Source organism: Bufo gargarizans, chromosome 1 (genome assembly GCF_014858855.1).
Source record: "Bufo gargarizans isolate SCDJY-AF-19 chromosome 1, ASM1485885v1, whole genome shotgun sequence".
Taxonomy (NCBI): domain Eukaryota; kingdom Metazoa; phylum Chordata; class Amphibia; order Anura; family Bufonidae; genus Bufo; species Bufo gargarizans.
Window position 1 is genome coordinate 485,827,797 of NC_058080.1, and position 21,207 is coordinate 485,849,003.

Genomic DNA, 21,207 nt, shown 5'->3' on the forward strand with positions numbered 1-21,207 from the left:
ATGGTTTACTGACCAGGGTATTACTGTGCTCAATTGGCCTGCCAACTCTCCTGACCTGAACCCCATAGAGAATCTGTGGGATATTGGGAAGAGAAAGTTGAGAGACGCAAGACCCAACACTCTGGATGAGCTTAAGGCCGCTATCGAAGCATCCTGGGCCTCCATAACACCTCAGCAGTGCCACAGGCTGATTGCCTCCATGCCACGCCGCATTGAAGCAGTCATTTCTGCTAAAGGATTCCCGACCAAGTATTGAGTGCATAACTGAACATAATTATTTGAAGGTTGACTTTTTTTGTATTAAAAACACTTTTCTTTTATTGGTCGGATGAAATATGCTAATTTTTTTAGATAGGAAATTTGGGTTTTCATGAGCTGTATGCCAAAATCATCAATATTAAAACAATAAAAGGCTTGAACTACTTTAGTTGGTGTGTAATGAATCTAAAATATATGAAAGTCTAATGTTTATCAGTACATTACAGAAAATAATGAACTTTATCACAATATGCTAATTTTTTTAGAAGGACCTGTATATATATATATTAAAAAAAGATGGTCTTTTACAGAGGACCTGTCACTTCCTCAAAGAATTGCAACCGGCTACGTAACTTTGCAGCCATATCTTTCAAGATTCCAGCAGTGTCAGTCACGGAAGAAGTAGCAGCTCTAAGAGGACGCGACAGGTCCTTTTACATGGGCTGAGGGTAGGCTGAATGAATGTTGATGAGAGTCCTCGTTCACAATCACTTCCCATTGTAAAGAGGACGGCAATCAGCAGACAAATAAGCAAATGCTCCTCTGTTTATGCTCACATAAAATTCTCCAAGACCAGAGGCACTTCTACCGGTGTGAACATGGGATGTACTGTCGACTGTATAAATCGCTCATCTCCCTTTCAGATTGCTTCACCTGCTGGAAAGGCCATTTTCAAGTGAACACCAATCGACTAGTTATATTGTTGACTGGCCCTCTTTTAGGGTCATATGTCGGCCAATATAAAAGGAGATAGCACAATTATACAGAGTGAAAAATAAAAGCCCTTTACCATGAACGAAAAATCTGCATAATAGGATAACAGCATTATGGCATCACATGAAGCGAGCAGATTCCGTTTCTTGTTGACGTATGCCTTCTGTCACACAATGTTTTTAGCTACTTCAACTATTTAGGATGATTGGGTTTTGCAGTGTCCAGATGGACTCTAATGATGTAGCCTAATTAAAACATTAGGACCAAAATTTCCCCGGGAGAAGATCCAGATAACGTCAAAGGAAAAATGTGCAATTAGTGGAGGATTTATGGGGGAATCTTCCAATGCTGCTAAATATCCAAAAGTCACTGTGTAATAACCAGCTGATGGGGGGGCGGGGGGGTTTATATATGGAATAATGTTTGTTAACAAGGAACATTCATGAAAATATAGAAGTTACTTAAGTTTAATGCTTAAAAGTCTGAATGCACAAACAATCTAGTATTATATATATATATATATATACTTATGGTCAACAATGTCATAATTCTGTACAATGACACAATTTAGTATCAAAATCTTTCTACACTGTAGATTATTACGAAACTGTTAATGACATCAAACACTGTGTACTTAAAACACCATTTTTTTGCTACCACATTTTGCAACTTTAGTAAAACAATCCGACTTTTCAGTATTGATTCTTCTCTAGTAGGAAATTAAGTATTTTCTACGTATACAATAAGATTTATCTACAACGTCCTTTTGATTTTGATCCATTAGCAGCAAAGGCACTGTACATCAGCAGATCCACAGACTTTAAGAAATTTAAAGCATTTAAAAAAAAAAAAGTTAAAAATACAAAAGAATCACATATTAATCAAAACAGCAAGAATGACAAAAAGGTTGAAAGTATTGTCAGAGGCATGGCGGCTCAGTTTGCCTCCAGTTTGGGATGCTCAGAAAAGAGAAGTCCTGAAGTGAAGGTCTTCTCCGCGTAGAGGTTACATTCGTTTGTATCGCCTTGTATGTCACCAGTTGTTGGTTGCCGTGAAGCAGATAATGAGAATGATCCCTTTGGGTTTGCTGTGGCACATCTCATTCGGTGAACCAGCATTGACAGAATACAAGTTAATTCCTGTGTAAACTGTGCATTTCATATGCGTTCAGGAGTTAAAGGCTGAATTCATTTGGGTGAAGTCTGGACTTTGTCTAAAAAAGAATGCAAAATTGATTAGTTTTTTTACTCGATAGTTTCTCACTACTCAGATACAACAATAATCACTTTGTATAATCACACAATCTGTTTTAAAGGGGTTCTGCATTTTTTTTTTTTTTTACTGACGATCTATCCTCTGGATAGATAATCAGCATCTGATCAGCAAGGGTCCGACACCCAGGACCCCTGCCGATCAGCTGTTTGAGAAGGCAGTGGCGCTGGCAGTAGTGTCGCGGCCTCCTCGCTGTTTACCACAAGCCCAAGAATCCACTTATCCTCACCGTTAGGCCTCTTTCACACTACAGTATGTCCATTTCAGTGTTTTGCGGTCCGTTTTTCACGGATCCGTTGTTCCGTTTTTTTTGCTTCCGTTGTTCCGTATGGCATATACAGTATACAGTAATTACATAGAAAAAATTGGGCTGGGCATAACATTTTCAATAGATGGTTCAGAAAAAACGGAACGGAAACGGAAGACATACGGATGCATTTCCGTATGTGTTCCATTTTTTTTGCGGACCCATTGACTTGAATGGAGCCACGGACCGTGATTTGCGGCCAAATATAGGACATTTTCTATCTTTCAACGGAACGGAAAAACGGAAACTGAATGCATACGGAACACATTCCGTTTTTTTTGCGGAACCATTGAAATGAATGGTTCCGTATACGGACCGTATACGGAACGCAAAAAACGGACCGCAAAACGAAAAAAAAAAAAAAAAAACGGTAGTGTGAAAGAGGCCTTAGATTGACCGCATTAACATAAATGTAAAATTATCTTAACCTATGTAAGGCTTCGTTCAAATCACTGTTCAGCCTTTCCGTTCTCCTGCCCTGTTTAGGGGCAGGAAAACGGAAAGGACGGATTCGGCACATAACTGAGCCGAACGGATCAGAAGAAGATTTTGGAGTGGAGACAAAAGTTGTGCACGCAGGACTTTGATCTCCGCTTCAAAAATTTTCTCTTTCTTCTGAGCATTATAGCCTAGGGGGCTTTCAGTTTTCCTGCCCCTAAATGTGAACGAAGCCTAAGTGAAAATAGGTTCTAATCCAACAAGATGAACAACTGGTTACAGTATATATGTATATATACACACACTATAGAGTATGTATGTTCTATACGCATTATCGAGGCCCAGATCTCGGAAGCAAGTGGGGGATAGGAAAAACTCAGCACAGCAGAAGGAATTTCTGCAAGTACTTGGTTTAAAGGGATTCTGTCACCTCCCCTAACCCAAAAAACGATTTTAAAGCAGCCATGAAGCACAGCTTACCTGGATTAGGCTGTGCTCTTTTATCTTGTAATCCGTCCAGCATTTTCTGCAAAAAACGACTTTTATTGATATGCAAATGATTCCTGAATGTGCCCAGAGGGGCGTTTTGTTCCTCTTAGAGAGCCCAGGACCGCCCCTCTTACAGTGCCCAGCCCGCCTTCCTTGCACTGTCTAACCGCCCCCAGCCTGCCAAGGCCTCTCCTCCCCCTCCCTCACGCCGAACGAAGTCTCGCACAGGCGCAGTACCCACTGAGGGCTGCGCCTGTGCGATCAGCAGGAGACTGAGGGCAGGAGCTTCATCCTCGTCACTGGGCATGCGCCGAGCCCAGTGACGTCCGATGCTCGCTCTTCCCTGCTGACTGAGGGAAGAGCGAGCATCGGACGTCACTGGGCTCGGCGCATGCCCAGTGACGAGGATGAAGCTCCTGCCCTCAGTCTCCTGCTGATCGCACAGGCGCAGCCCTCAGTGGGTACTGCGCCTGTGCGAGAGTTCGTTCGGCGTGAGGGAGGGGGAGGAGAGGCTGTGGCAGGCTGGGGGAGGTTAGACAGTGCAAGGAAGGCGGGCTGGGCACTGTAAGAGGGGCGGTCCTGGGCTCTCTAAGAGGAACAAAACGCCCCTCTGGGCACATTCAGGACTCATTTACATATCAATAAAAGTCGTTTTTTGCAGTAACTGCTGGACGGATCACAAGATAAAAGAGCACAGCCTAATCCAGGTAAGCTGTGCTTCATGGCTGCTTTAAAATCGTTTTTTGGGTTAGGGGAGGTGACAGAATCCCTTTAAATGTATTAAACATGGTGAAAGGTCCTCTTTAAAAGTGATAGCACTTTGTTGACCAATCCTGAGGATAGGTCATCAGTATCTGATGAGTGGGGGTTTGACTCCTGGAACACCCACTGATCAGCTGTTGAAAAAGGTCTGTAGAAGGAGTGCTGCTGCTTGTTCCTTAAAGTCACATTAATTGGTCACACTGCCTTTCTGCAGCTCAGGCTCATTCAAGTAAATGGGATGGAATACTAAGCAAAGCTACCTGGTATACAATGAAGCTCTTGGTATACAACAAGAAGGCCTGAGGACTCATCTAAGCACTGTGACCCCTTCAAACAGCTGATTGGAGGTCTAACTCTCAGCAACTTTAACAGAGCCCTGATATGAATGACCTATCCTGAGGATAGGGATTCTCCAGCACTTCCATACCGATATCCTATATTGACCTATTTTAAGGATAGGTCAATATAGGATAAGCAGGAGTCTGACAGAGCAGTTTATTTCTGATGCCTGGTTTCAGCACTGGAACCATGGGGGTGCCAGGAGTCAGACACCCACCAATCTGATATTGATGACCTATTCAAAAGGAAAATGTTTTTCCACAAGACCCTTTAAATCTTGGATAGCCCTTTATAAAAAGTGTTTAGTTCAAACAAATGGTAATGATAAAAGACTGAGGGCTATGGATCGTTGTATGATAATACCTAGATAGAATTCATCCCCAGATAGTTAGGGTAATGCTGAAAAGTTTTGACACAGGCTAAAAAGGATTACACATTATGGAGCAGGGGTGTGGAAATCCTATCGCCCGACGCCCAGGACATGCAGTTCCGGGCGCCGGGCAGGTAGTTTGTTCAGTAGCTTAGCCCTGCCGCGGGCAAGTATCTCCGGTTCATAAACAAATCGTTCTTTTGAATCGATTCATTTCACTAAACCGGAGGAGTCGATTAATCTGAAACAGATCAGATAGCGGAGCAATAGCAGAGACGGTGAAAGCAGGGAGGAGTGTAATCTGATCCTAGAGTGGAAGCCAGCCCCTCCCCGCCCTGCAACCAATCACAGCTGAGGCACAAGCACTGGGTCACACACAGTACAGGGAGTTGTACACCGAGTCTAAGAATCGAATGATCCTACTTAGGGTCCATTCACACAACCGTGTGCGTTTTGCGGATCCGCAAAATACGGACAGCGGCAATGTGCGTTCTGCATTTTGCGGACCGCACATTGCCGGCACTAAGAGAATATGCCTATTCTTGTCCGCTATTTTTTTCAGGATCGGAATGGAAATGTATGGGTCCGCAATTCCGTTCCGCAAAATACGGAATGGAATTGCGGATGTGTGAATGGACCCTCAGTTATAGACTCATTCGATTCTTGGAGTTAAAAGAATCGTGTGTCACTAGAACAATAGACCGAGTCTAATCACCAGGTTGCAACAGTATAAAGCCCTTTAAGTGCCCTCCATACAATAGAACGCCTCCAGAAGTGTCCCTACTCCGTATAATGCCCCTAAGCACCCCTCCATATAATATAATGCCTCCAGAAGTGCCCCCTACTCAGTATAGTGTCCAAATCAGTGCCCTCAGCTTCCTCTGCCTGTTCTAGTCGTCAGTCAGGTCACCACTGATGTAACATTTATTACCCATCTGGCTTCTGAGCTTCGGTTCACTTGCTTGTCAGCCGAAGATACGATTCATGAATCTGTTCTTTTAACTGAACTGATTCATATAAAAGATCTGAACTTCCCATCTCTATGGGCAGGTAGCAGGGCTGAGATGGCTTTGTTTACCGGAGCAGTGGAGCGGCAACAAGCTAGGGGTGTGGAGCGGCGGTGACCGAGCAGTGGGCGTAGAGCAGTGACGCAGCCACGGTGATGGAGCATGTGATTTGACGTCACCACAGGTCCTAGCCGGCAGTTCATCATTAAAGAAGTAAAGAAGAGACCGGGAACTACGCGATCAAGAGGAGAAGGTGAGTTAATTTTTATTTATTTTTTTAACCCTCAATTGATCACCTACTAAGCATTCTGTATTCAGAATGCTATTATTTTCCCTTATATAACCATGTTATAAGGGAAAATAATACAGTGAATAGACTGTCACCTAGCAACCATGCGTGAAAATCGCACCGCATCCGCACTTGCTTACGATTTTCACTCAGCCCCATTCACTTCTATGGGGCCTGTCCTGCGTTAAAAACACAGAATATAGAGCATGCCGCGATTTTCAAGCATTGCAAAAAAAAACAAAAAAAAAAAAACACTCATGTACACAGCCCCATTGAAATGAATGGTGCCGGATGCAGTGCGGGTGCAATGCGTTCACCTCCCGCGCGGAAATCTCGCCCGTGTGAACTCAGCCTAAGGCCTCGTTCACACCAGGCAGTGCTTTCCGGCCTGATTCGGTCCATGATGCACTGCACCGCATTGTGGCCGGCTAACTATATTGTGGGGCAGAAGGGGGCGTAGGGGTCTGTTGAAGCGATTAGCACAATAACCATGCCCAACGGCTGCACAGGATCGCAAGTCACATTATGCCTGCAAGCAGCATTTTGACTGGACCTCAGGCATAAAATTGTACCTTGAGATCCCGTGCATCCGATCGCCTGCGGCTGTGGCTACGCTGCCATTCACTTCAATGGATCGCCATGCCCCCTCCTGCCCCACAACATAGTGAGCCGGCCGCGATGTAGTGCATTCTGGTGTGAACGAGGACTAAACTTAGAGTCATTTCACACCACAAAGACCCTGCATAAGGAAGCGTGGCGGTGCACTGAAATATGGTTTTGATTTAAAAAAAAAAAAAAAAATTGTATCAGGACAAGTAGATCGAGCCCCCGCTTTAGTCCTCCGACAAGTAGTTTTTTTTTCCACACCCCTGTGGAGGCTGTAAATTTACATAAGTATAGCCCAGCGACGTGCCTCCCTTGTCATGGAAGTACAGCAAAACACTAACAATCTGACAGGCATGGCTGAAATGTGGCCTTTGTGCAATAGCCGCCCCGACTGGCCCTCTAATCCTCGGTAATAACCAGTATGAAAATATTCCATCACAGCGGTGGTTTCTCCAACTGCAGAGTGACAGGGCCAGAGGGGATTGTGCGGTAGTTAGCTGGGAGGAAGAAGGTCACAAGTTGGAACTACTGTCTGCTACAAACATAATCCTTTATTTTACTGTACAACTAAACATTTTGGATGGTCAGAACCGTTTAATCATGAGTTTGATGCTTCCCCCTTCTCTTTCTAGCTGACGTGTGAAACAACAAGGTCTCAATTTCCACTTTCAAGTGACTGCTATTAAAGCATTGAATAAAGAACAGACTCCAATGTGGATGTGCCATACCACAAAATACCATATGTTCTTTGGTTTAATCTTAGGATAGGCCATCAATATCTTATCGGCAGGGGTCCTACACAATAAAGGTATTAACTAATGCCTAACTAGGCAGTAAGACCGATCTTGACCCAGGTATATTTTAAAACTTCCCTTTTATTACTATATGTACTCAAACCTGAATGTCAGTAGATAGGTGAATGTATTGCGTATCTTTATTAATTATTCCTACAAACCAAATTAAAATTACAGTCCCCACTTCAGCAGGAAATTAGGGTAATAGACGGTGAGAAGGACACGGGAGAGTGCACCAACTCCTACCCTCTCACAGAGTATACAAGATACTACAGTGTTGCCGTTTGTAGGGCTATTACTAGCTCTATACTGTCGTCAGTTTGGCAGTGTAAAGCAGTGGGAACCAAAGGCGACACCCCACTGTCAAGGGAATGCAAGTTGCTCCCATACACACTGCAGATCAGCTAGAGGCTAACAGGCTAGAAGCACTACAGACTATTGGTGGACACTGATAGATAAGGTGTATGACATCACTGTTTGAATGATCACACTATTGAAAACTATGCGGACTGGACTAGCCACAGCTCATTAACTGTGAAGGAGGAGACTGCTCATTAAAAACTACAACTGCCCCCGACATGTTTCGCCAGTATTCTGGCTTCTTCAGGGGAAATGGGCATCTGTCAGCAGATTTACATCTATGAAACTGGCTGATCTGTTGCATGTGCGCTTGGCAGGTGAAGTCCTCTGCGTTGGTCCTCCCATATCCATGTGCCCACATTGCTGATGTTTTAGTATATGCAAATGAGCCTCTAGGAGCAACGGGGGCGTCGCTGTTACACCTGGAGGCTCTGCTCTCTATGGAACTGCCACGCTCTCTGAACTTGGATAGGGTCAGGCAGTAAAAACATCATCACTTCTGGCCTTGTCAAAGCGCAGAGGTCACAGCTGTCGCAGAGAGAGCAGAGCCTTTAGGGGCAATTGCAATGTCCTCGTAGCTCCTATTGGGGCATTTGCATATCTTAAAACTTAATTTTTCTCAGTAATGCAGGCACATATGAAGATGGGAACATAGATTAGTTCAGCTGCAAAGCGCATATGTAACAGGTCAGCCAGTGCCATAGGTACAGATCTGCTGACAGATGCCCATTTTTGCAGTAGCTCTGGGGCTGAAAGTTAGTGCTAGAATTACACTACTCAGTCCATTGTGCAGTGAGTAGGAGCAGTACTGTAGTAACCAACACAACAGATGGAGCCAATATCGATGGCCTATCGTCAAGACAGATAGAAAAGCACTGAAAAACACCTTTGAAATTCACATACTCCATGTCCTTGCTTTATATTTCTCTCAAGTTGTCTAACCACTTCTTTTAGGCTCTGTTCATCCAGTGTACGTACCAGGAAAGCTCACTGTGCATCCGAACATACCCAAAGGCTCACATTCATCAGACTGAGGACTATGTTACGCCTGTCCACTAGGCCACGGCACAAACCTTTTTGTTTTGTGTAACATTGTGGCCAATGGGCGATGTAGGATTATAAAGTGGCATATATCACAGCCCTGAGTCAGGGGTATAAGTCAGGGATTACTCGCCAACATATAGGTCTGTCAGAAGGCTCAATTGCGATTTAAACAAAACCTTATCTCTTTGGGAAATTGTATCATTGATTTCTCCAATTGGTAAAAAGACCAAAAATGCAGATGCAAAGAGGGAGATCTGTCACGCAAGACTAAATGGCAGCTGCATTTTATATATAAAAAATAAAATCTAAGCACTCTTTATACATTTTCAAAAGGCTCAATATCCAAGCAACATTTTAAGACTGTCAAAATGGTGGAGCTACTGTACAAAGTTCTAATACCACTTTGATGTGTCATTCCCTCTCATTTACCACTAATACGCTTGGTGCCTTTTAAATAAATGAACAACTGAGCATCTGCTTCAATACAAAGCATGCATTTAATAAGCCAGCATAAGACCATAAAACAGAAAACTAGTGACAGTAAAATGCTATACAGAGCTCTTGGACATGGATGCAGTGAGCACTGCTGTCGCAAGTATGGCGTGGGCTAAGTAAATGCCTCGGAAATTTATTTCAATCTTGGAGGAACACTTTAATCTTCACTATAGAAACTAGTGAAGACTAAAATGGAGATATTGCTCACCACAACAAACCGGATTATGGTGTTCCTTTTGGAAGCAGTAGAAGAGTCAACACGCCGAATGTAACTGGGGTTTCATTTCCGATCGAGCACACTGAAATGTTGTGCACCAGGAAAGCACAGGTTATGCGCTGTGCTGCCTATCATCCCTAATACTGATAAAGGACAATCTGCAGAACGTCCGAAAACCAAAATGGATTTTCCTCTAAATTCCTGCTCACTTTCATTGTACACTGCCCGTCCAAAAAAAAAAAAGTCTCCACCAAAAATATTTTGTTGGACCGCCTTTAGCTTTGATTACGGCACACATTGGTTGGAACATTGTTTTGATAAGCTTCTGCAATGTCGCACAATTTCCATCCAGTGTTGCATTAATTTTTCACCAAGATCTTGCATTGATAATGGTAGAGTCTGACTGCTGCGCAAATTCTTCTGCAGCATATCCCAAATATTCTCAATGGGGTTAAGGTCTGGACTCTGTGGTGGCCAATCATTGTGTGAAAATGATGTTGCATGCTCCCTGAACCACGCTAACAATTTGAGCCCGATGAATCCTGGCATAGTCATCTTGGAATATGCCCGTGCCATCAGGGAATAAAAAATCCATTGATGGAATAACCTGGTCATTCAGTATGTTCTGGTAGTCAGCTGACCTCATTCTTGGAGCACATACTGTTGCTGAACCTAGACCTGACCAACTGCAGCAACCCCAGATCATAGCACTGCCCCCACAGGCTTGTACAGTAGGCATAAAGGGTGCATCACTTCATCTGCCTCTCTTTTTAACCTGATGCGCCCATCACTCTGGAACAGGGTAAATCTGGACTCATCAGACCACATAACCTTCTTCCATTTCTCCAGAGTCCAATCTTTATGCTCCCTAGCAAATTGAAGCCTTTTATCCTGGTTTGCCTCACTGATTAGTGGTTTTCTTATGGCTACACAGCTGTTCAGTCCCAATCCTTTGAGTTCCCTTTGCATTGTGCGTGTGGAAATACTCTTACTTTCACTATTAAACATAGCCCTGAGTTCTGCTGTTTTTCTTCAATTTGATTTAATCAAACATTGAAGTGATCGCCGATCACGATCATTCAGGATTTTTTTTCCTGCCAGATTTCTTCCTCGAATACGATTGGTCCCCACTATCCTTCCAGTTTTTAATAATGTGTTCCAGTTCTTAACCCAATTTTAGTAGTTTCTGCAATCTCCTTAGATGTTCTCTCGGCTTGATGCATGCCAATGATTGACCGTTCTCAAACAGACTAACATCTTTTCCACGACCACGAGATGTGTCTTTCGACATGGTTGTTTAAGAAATGAGAAGCAACTCATTGCACCAGTTTGGGTTAAATAACTTGTTGCCAGCTGAAGGATAATCGCCCATGCAGTAATTAACCAAGAGGAGGCTCATAACTATTTGCTTAGTTAAATCCAGGTGGCAACTTTTTTTTTTTGACAGGCAGTGTATTATACTCTGTTGTGGCTTTTCACTAAGAAATCGGCACCAAACAAGCAAAGTGTAATCTGGACTGGGCTATTCTTTTGGATATGAGAATGAAAGAACATCAGGGTTTCTTATGTGTACCACTGCTTGCTGGGGTTTGGGTGGACTCCTGGGGCTCAAGGACCAACCCGGCCATCATGTTAAAAGACTGTACATCCCTTATTGTTGACTTCCACCAGCTGCTCAGTGGTGGGCCGCACTCACAATAAAAAAAGAAGGTGGAAAGGGTCTTTCCGGCTGCCTGTTTGTCCTCTATGGCTGTCCTTCTCTGGAGACAGACATCATCCTAGATGAAACACAGTTGCAGGCCACTCACATGAGAGAGCTGGCAATGGAGGAGCTGGGGGTCTGCAACATCAAGTCAGTGGGGGCAACCCACTGTATATGGGGAGGTGCAGAAAGCATATATATTTAAATGAAGAAATGGGGTAAAAACATGGTGCACTGTGTATATGTGGGTACGGACACAGTGTGCATATCTAAGCACAAGGGGTATAGAGGGGCAAGGATGTATATGGGGACATTGGAGGTATTACTAGTGATATACAGGGTGCTACCAAGCATGGCAGAATTGCTGAGAATTTACTTGTGGATAAGGTTTTCAAAACTCCACCTGCATGTAGCCCAAAAAATATAAAAATTGCACAAAAAAGGTATGGATTTTAATCAGGGATTCCACCCTCTTAGATGCATAGGTAACTACGCGCAGGGCAAAAGGGGGTAGGGGAGCTAGATTACACATGTGTGTACAAGGAATGGGTAGATAAGCTTTTCCCATCAGCAATTGTAAATGGTTGGGATTTTAATATAGATAGAGTCATTGTAATCCTGTCTGTGAAGATAATGAGAGGATAGTGACATGGAAAATTGCTCATTAGTGAATAGGTGATTTTCTGACACATTCCATTTAAACCAGTGGGCTGCATTTAGAAACAATTTGTACGTTACCGGGTAACACATTTAAATACCCCAGTCTTACTAACAGTAATAGTAACATGAAAGATCAGGGATATTTGGTTCAGATTATCTAAAGATATTGTCAGGTAAGAAGGACTGGATAAGAATATTACATTGTGTTGATTCCATGTAACGTCAGGGGGGCAAATGTAGTCAGCCCCCCATTAGGTTGTCACCTCTATGTCCCACCTTTCTGAATTAATTACATTTAAGGGACTTTTTCAGAAGTACATAAAAAACTAAGCTAAGTACAATGTTCACAAGTAAAATAGGAAACCACTTTCAACTGAGCTTTTAATTTGTTTCATTTCCAAACTAAGAAATTGTGAAAAAAAAGTAACTGTCGTTTCGATTTAAAGAGTCTTCGTAACAAAGCTGTAACTGAGCGTTACTAAGGACAGTCTGTCTTCAGTGCTTTTAGTGCAACACGTCGGATGGGCAGTGATAGGACACGTGTTCATAGTCAGGGACTGGAGGCCTCAGTATGTTACACACAAGAGTCTTCAGCGCTCAGTAGAACTGAAGACAGACTCTCCATAGCAATGCTGGTGGAGCGTCACTAAGAAGATTCTTTACACCCTGTTTTCTACTAGGAAGAAACAGCTTTCCTAAATAACGTATATTCCAAAACATCCCTGTCCGTACACAATATTAAAAATAAACCGAAAATACAGTAACACAAAGGTAAAACACTTTGGACATCCATTTAGAATTATCCATGCTGCAATTCAAATACATTGAAGCCACACTGGAAACACAGAGGACGGACTAAAAGCAAACCTTACCTTCATTTCCATGGCCTGTGCAGACTACTTTTCTTGTCAGTTCATTTTTTTTATATTTTTATATTTTTTTTACAAAAGGAGTCTTCTTTACACAAAATAAATATGTTACAGCTATAGTACACAATCCATGAACAAGTCTGAAGGATAAAAGAAGTTTACTTTTTTTGCGTGCGTCTTCTGCCTGCACATCATCTGAAGATTTGGTTTCGAGTTCCTAGTAAGCGTTTACAACAAAATGTAAAATGGGTGGGCGCATTTGGCAAAGAAAGAAAAACAACTTGCTGAGGTGGACGCGTGTGGTCCTTGGTTCCAGAAAGGAAGGAAGAAAGAAAAAGACAATTTACAGAAAAGTGCTACTAGTAGGAGTCTCATTGGCAGTTGGAGGTTGTCTCTAATAAATAACTTCATAGACTGTGGCCTTCTTGTCCCCTGATCCAGTGACAATGTATTTATCATCCACAGAGATGTCACAGCTCAGCACAGATGACGATTCTTTGGACTGTGGGAAAGAATAAACAATGAGAAATCTGGAGCTTCCAAGAAAAACAGAAAAAACAAAACAAAAAAAAACATATGCAGATCCTTCTCTTCAGGTCATAGCCAAGTGTTACGCCCGGTCAAATTAATGTAAAATTCCTTTAATCAGGGAATTAATCAGACCTGATGGGCAATGGATTATCAGATAGCCACTGAAAAGTCAGCAAGGGTAGACACGTTTCAGGAGGATGTTAGATTAACATGCCATTATAACTAGAGATGAGCGACGTTTGCAAATAAATTAGATTCGGCTGCCGCCTCAATCATTGAACCCCTCAGATGCTGCATTCATCACTGATCGTGGCATCGGAGATAAAAAAATTATGGCTCGGGGGTTAATCGGTAAAAAACAAAAACAAACCACTCACCTTATCCATTTGAACACGTAGAGGCCGCAGCACCCATCTAGATTGAAGATTCCATGCGAAATCTTGTGCCGGCAAGGTGACCTCATTGCGCACAAGTTTTTGCGCGTGATCTTCAATCAAAATGGCCGTGAGGGCCTCTTTGCATTCAAATTGATGAAGCGAGTATGATTTTATTTTTTTGAAAATTCAGTGAAAATTGATTTGTTACTAAAGTCCATTTCTGATATGTTGATTTGCTCAACACTAATTAAAACCACTTTAAAATTAATACAGCACTCCCTAAAATGCAGAAAATGTAAGCTCTCTCTTATCGGGAAACTTACCTGGAATATACTGGCTCCATAAGGTGTTCTCCAAGCATTAAGCAGGTTGTCCTTTCCAGTGCTCACAAACCATTTCCCTGAAAGCAAAGTGTATATTACATTCAGTGATCTAATAACCATGTGCATGCACCAATGTGACCTTCAGCCTACATGGATCGAAGGAAACTCATAGGAATCAGGCAGGGAGAAGATGGGTCACTGGACCCTGTAAAATTGCACTCCCTTCAAGTCAACGTGTTGGCTCGTGTCTAGGTTTGCCTACTTTATTAGGATCAACGACTATGTCCGGATTTATATTTTGTTGTATGAAAAAGTAGCTGATAATCATTGATCTAATATAAGTGTAAAATAAGAAATGCAATGGAGTAATGTCTTCAAACGTATGGATAGAATATCATTTGGTCCCACAAGATGGCGTCTTGCATACCTTTAGATCTATTATACTGCTTCTTTTCCCATGTCTTCCAACAACACCCCACTTAGACTATATATACATATGTATAGATTAATATATACCCATAACCAGCATAGGCTTTATAGTTGTGTTAGCGAGGAGTTAAAAGGCCTTTTAAGTTAATTGTTGAGCAGTATTACTATGACCCATTGTACTCTACTTTATCCACTGTAATCCTCTGAAAAATTCATGAGCCAGAAATCAACCCTTTGGCATCAGTCCCCTATACTGGGGAAGAGCGGCACATTTGAATGGAACCATTCCAAACTCAAAGATGATATTGACTTACCACAATGGGCAAACTTTAGGGAGAGGACACAGCTTTCATGAAGATGCAGCTGGTATTTATCTGGCTTGGTGACATGTAAAACTTCGACATTGCTGTTCTCCATGCCCACGGCTAACCATTCACCAGTTGGACAATACCCCAACGAGAAGATCTGAAAAGATACGATTTCAAATTAATAAGCTCACTTGGTAGTCTTTTACGGCACATGCCTCACAGTTTACTAAACCTACTTTTGTCTACAAAGCCACATTACGGTCCAAAAATTTGATGCATCTTTACTACCAAAAGGTTTTGTGATATTATGCTGTTGTATTAAAGGGATGTCTGGGATTTAAAGAGCTGTCTAAGAGCAGGCTTAAAATAACCCGAAAACCCCTATAATGGGTAAGTGATGCTTATTATTTTAATATTGATGACTTATGTTCAGATTGAGGATCAAGGCTACCTCACCGATCAGCTGGTTGAGGAGGCTGTGGTTCTCCAGTGAGCTCCCTGGCCTCTTCTCGGCTCACTTGAATGGGACTGAACTGCGCCTAGGCCATGTGACCCAAGAACATGTCACAGCGCTCAGCAGAAGGTTGAGACCTCTTCAAACAGTTGATTTGCAGGGGTACTGGGAGTTGAACCCCCATCGATCCGATATTGATGAGGATAAGTCAGCAGTAGTAAACACTTGGAAAACCCCTTTAAATTCCCCTGCTCTCGTGGTCCCTGCTAGTTGTGCAGTGATGACACCATGTAATATGACCTATGCAGTCAATTAACTGCCACTCCAGGGATCACAGTAGCGCTACAGGCTTTAATGGGTGAACTAGTGCTTTTTTTTTTAAACACCTTTATATATTATATCCTTTTATATCAGACCCTCTTAAAAGGCCTTTTGAATGCACTTACTATAATTCAATATGATAAAAAGAAAAACTTTCACAAAAGACCAGACATCATTTACCATTCATTCAATGCGTTTCTACAGTTAAACAGCTCTTACAATAATATTCTGAAAATGCAGTAATGGGACATGCAATTAAATCACATGTTGCTATGGGTGTCATAAGTTACATAGTGCTGCTGTACAACAGAAAGCAGGCTAGATCCAAGTCCCTGGGAGCAGCACAAAAGCCATCTCTAAAAAAGTACAAAAGACATGACGCCCGCCCTTTTAGTGCCTATAAAGGGAAACTGTTAGAAAGCGAGGCGCTGCCAAATCTTTGATCCACAGTACCTGTAAAAGACATGAAAAGCTCCACTGCACCCTCAACCCTCCCAGTGCATTTTCATCTGATTATACCTGTGAAGTGAAGTCATGTTGCTGGAGCTGTCTACCTTCACGGAGATCCCAGGATCGTACAGTGTTGTCCAAACCTCCAGTCCAGAGCTTGGTACCATCATTAGAAATATCAATACAGCTGGCTCCATCTGTGTGGCCCTGGAATTGCCTGATATATATATAAAAAAAGAGACATCTTTACCAAGATGAATGGCATACAAGTACACAAAGTGTAATAAAGACACATATGCTACAACATAAAATGATAAGTGTTACTCCACAAACAAACAATCTCGTCTCTGCAGGCCTGTCACAACAAGTGAGGAGACGTACATTCATACACAGACATCTCTCTCCATAGAGCAGGGTTTTTAGTTATTTCAAGATATACAGCATTTCGGTTATTGCCAAAATACAATTTGCAGCAATGAGGGCACCAGCTTTTGGAAACCAGGACCGTATTCCTCAGTGTGCACGTTTCATAAACACAAAAAAGAAAATTTAACGACAAAGCATCAGGCAAAATAGAGAGATAGATAGAGAATATATATATATATATATATATATATATATATATATATATATATATATATATATATATATATATATATATATATATATATATATATATATAAAAATACTAACTAAAGGACACTTTCACAAAGGGCGAGACACCGAGCAATGATCTGGAATGAGCTCTTTGTTCCTGATCATTACCTGCTTGTAAGCTATATACACAAAGCAATCATCCTCTCTGTATTGGAATGAATGATTGCTACGGCAATCCTAACATCACTGTTAACATACCGCAAAGTGCTGCTGACAATGATTATTTTATGTACAGCATGAAAGATGCATTGGGTGGTTGGCGGCACATTTACAGGACATTCAGGGCAATAATTAATGTTTCGTACCAGATAACCACCTCGATCCTCTGCCCATGCAAGAGGGCCTTAGGCCACTGCCAAGCACCTATTGCGACGGCTGATCACACTTGAGAATTGAATTTCAATATTCCCTACCATTATTTCTCCACATCTGCCATCAAGGAGGTATTAGGTGAAAAGGGGCAATAAAACTTTGATCATCCCGCTGGTTGGGTTGTCAGTCAATAATGGAAGTCATTGGGTGAAAATTTTGATTTAAAGTACCATTTCCTTTACCCAATGTTTGAATTTCCAGGTCTTTGATTTCAGATACTAGGACTTCCAACCTATCAGGAATGAGTTATGAAAAAGGTGCCCTTGTCTCAATTTCTAGACCACATCTAATCATAAATCAAACCAATTTCCTCTATTGATTTTAATGAAACATTTGGTTTGATTGTGATTTTGTTGATTGAACATACACTGCATTAGGTAGACAAATCTAGAGACTTCTGAGCATAAAGGCTGACATTTCCAGAGTATCTACTGACAAACAGAACCTACTGGAGGTGAATTCCAGACTACAACATAAGCGTGAAGAAGTCAAGGACCGAGGTGGGAAATATGTAAATATACAAACGCAACCATTAAAGCTACCAAAAGGTATGAGGGACACAGACAATCTTTATCACAGTATCTCTCATGGTGCACAAAGTGCTGTACCAGTTGAAAAACTCATAGTCTGGTTTTCTGGCTCCCTTCAGAGGTCACCATCCTGTAAAGTTACAGATGGACAAGGTCATTGCTGCTGCTGGAGCCAATGACTGGCTTCAGTGTTGACTTGTTCCCAAGCACCATGTCACTGCTCGGATACATCACTGTTGAGGCCAATCATTAGCTGCAGTGGCACACAACCCCATAAATCCAAAAATTTATAAGACCTGGACCAGAAGACTGCTGAAAGGAGCAGGTTAGTGACTTTTTAAACAGATACAAAAGTTTTTTTTTTTTTTTTTTAAATAAAAACTGCGTCGCCAAAGCTGGACAAACCCATTTACCCAAACACATCTGCCACAGCTTACAGGATTTAGCTTCCCTACAAACCTACACATTGATTATAAATACATATCCTTTTTCAAAGGAACAATGTAACCATTACCAAGATATCCAATTCCATGGCAGTTTAGTCAAAACCCAAACAAAACTGAGGCAAGCAAAACCACTTACCAATTAAGGCTTACATGACACAGGTTACATGAAGCGGAAGGCGTCAGTGCAACATAAGCCTCACTGTCAGGGACCTTGCAAAACAATAACCACTATATAGACGAGAATATGGTCTGCATATACATTTTTAGGTGGGAGTCATGTGTTAAGAAAGGTACATTTTTTTCATATCTAAATAGTTAACCAAATAGGTTGTGCATGTGCCTTTGAACATGACATTTCCTGGAAATGGTTGAAAACCAGTCTTTCTTCCCCGCTATCAACTAGGGCATCAAAAGATTACAAAAAGAAAAAAAACAAAAAAAAAGGAACAAAAACAGGTTTGTTCTGACCTAGAACATCCTGAAGCTAGTGGGATTAGCCATTTCAAAGCATGTTAGCCTCCCAACATCATAAATCTCTCAGCACACCTCTTTATTCTGAACGCAACTTAACCATTCTGTGGATGTCAGTTCTATCATAACAGGAAATAGAAAAAGTTTGGCGCCAGGTCCTGCATAAATGAATGTCTGAGGGTTGGGCCAACCATTCGGGGGTGTGTACAATCATACCTTGAAATGGACCTGGCGACATCAGACACAAGAGACATACTGATAGGAAATTTAGACTGCGAGCCCTGTTGGGGGCATTAAGTAATGCAAACTTACATAGGAAAACCATATGTATGCAAAAGTAACGTTAAAAACACCTTGTCGGCCTGTACCTATAATATAAACACATTTATGCCCAAATGTTCATTCTACATGTACAATGTTAAGTCTTGTCCTTTTTCACTGTACCTTTTTTTTTTTTTTAACTAAAGTGTCTGTGCCATCAGTATTAACCTAAGGGAAGAGAGAAGTCCTCTCTAATCAGGCACTATGTAATTTCGCCTTCAACCAGCATTACATCTCACTAAGGGCAATCATCACATGAAAGGGAGAGACAAAAATCAGCTATTTCATCAGGTGACACCATTTTGGGCTTTCAACGTTTCGACTGCTGGAAAATTATTGTCATGTTCATTGATTTGCAACTCTCAAGATTATATAGTAGAAAGCCTCAAAATACAGAGCTGGTGGGAACAGGAGAACACAAACCACTCTATTGACAAGCTAGTCAAGAGAAGACATTTATGGATGATAAAGCACTGATACAGGTTATTAAAATTAGTAAAATCACATTCTATGATCCTGGGTTAAAGTCGTGCTGAGCCAGTTTACTGTTCTAGGAAACAAAATCATGTACCTGATCAATCATATCGCATGAACACGGCGCAATACTTTTATGGCTACTCAAGTGCTGATAACAGGAGGCACATTCTGGCAATACAGATGTCGTAGATGAGTACAAGTAGATGCCTGGTCCAAAGAGCAAATCTTTCAACTGTCTTTACTATGGTGTCCACTAGTAAAACTATTTTTAATAGGCCTTGATAAAAGCGGTATCTAAGGTCCTTATATACATAGGAGCAAACCCTACAAAACCCACCAACTATCTCATGAATGCTGAATTCCTTTGTTCTCATGGGAGATGAGCTGCAACCAGGTATCTGGGAGTGACTTATTCTTCTCTCTTCACTGAGAACATATACAAGCTTAGCCAACCAGGGCATGAAGGTGTATGGGGTTGGAAGAATAGCTATTGGCTGAACAAGTGTTTGCCTACCAGCTATTAAAGGTGCATGGCCATCTTTAGGTTCCTATGCACTGCAACTTTGCAGGTATACAACCATCCTGACACACGTAAGGGCAACCAGACAGCGTATGTGTAGCTTTATTTTTAGTTACTAAATTGGTTGTAATTAAGTTAATGTGCTCACCAGCTAAACATGCAAACATATAATCATGACATATCTAGATTATGGAAAGTGATAGATTTTCCAGTTAAGGAGTGTTTTGCAGTGTATTTACTGTTTATCAAGATGGCAGCCCACAAAATCCAGGGCCTGCCAATATTTATCCAGTTCATTGATAGATCTGAGAGTTCTCGTGTGGAGTCTAGAGAATACCAGGAAACATGGCAGACATTAGATAACAGGTTAATGCGGCTGTTGAGGTCACAAGATAGCAGCATAAGGTACTTTGAAGATAACGCAGAGTATTATTGACCTTGAGATGCAAAGAAATCTGCCAAAACACAGTGTACTCTGATTCCTGCAGATAAATTGACCAATGTTAATGAGGATCTGTCAGCACAAAATGCAGTGTAATCTGCAGGCGGCATGTATCAGGAGATGCTGAGCAGATTGATGTATAGAGATTTATAGGAAAAGATTCATTATAAGTTGTAATATATACATTTAAACCTCTATTCTTTCCGAGCTCAGTTGTACACAGGGAGATGTTTATCAGTGATTGATAGCATTCTCTGTGTAAGTGTGTATACATACACAGCTGTCAGTCACTGATGGTTGCACATGGGGGAGGTGTTATCAGTGATTGATAGCATCCTCTATGCAAGTGTGTATACATTCAGTCAGGTCCAGAAATATTGGGGCATCGACACAATTCTAACATTTTTGGCTCTATACACCACCACAATGGATTTGAAATGAAACAAACAAGATGTGCTTTACCTGCAGACTGTCAGCTGTAATTTGAGGGTAGTTACATCTAAATCAGGTGAACGGTGTAGGAATTACAACAGTTTGCATATGTAGATAGATGTCAGTCACTAATAGTTGTATACAGGGAGGTGTTATCAGTGATTGATAGCATTCTCTGTGTAAGTGTGTATACATAGATAGCTGTACATATGGTGGCCTTAAGTATTGAAAGAAGAGGGAGTTAAATAAATAAATTACATGGTTTACTGAATCTTTTCCCACAAAACTATATACTGATCTGCTCAGCTCCTCCTGCTCTATAACATGCTGCCTGCAGTCATTTTTCGTTTGCAT

General features: G+C 41.7%; 1 protein-coding gene across 3 annotated transcripts in view; it reads right to left on the bottom strand.

The window, feature by feature from the left end:
* Window positions 1-1,421: 1,421 nt before the first annotated feature.
* Window positions 1,422-21,207, bottom strand: part of TLE4 (TLE family member 4, transcriptional corepressor) — a 106,161-nt gene continuing 86,375 nt past the window's right edge. For all 3 annotated transcript variants that reach the window (XM_044273815.1, XM_044273814.1, XM_044273813.1), the window contains 5 exons: window positions 16,255-16,402; window positions 14,967-15,117; window positions 14,224-14,300; window positions 12,996-13,494; window positions 1,422-2,185 (listed from right to left, as the gene is read on the bottom strand). In XM_044273815.1, the coding sequence (XP_044129750.1) occupies window positions 13,387-13,494; window positions 14,224-14,300; window positions 14,967-15,117; window positions 16,255-16,402 (484 nt within the window). In that variant the 3' untranslated portion in view covers window positions 1,422-2,185; window positions 12,996-13,386. The remainder of the gene's footprint in view (window positions 2,186-12,995; window positions 13,495-14,223; window positions 14,301-14,966; window positions 15,118-16,254; window positions 16,403-21,207) is intronic.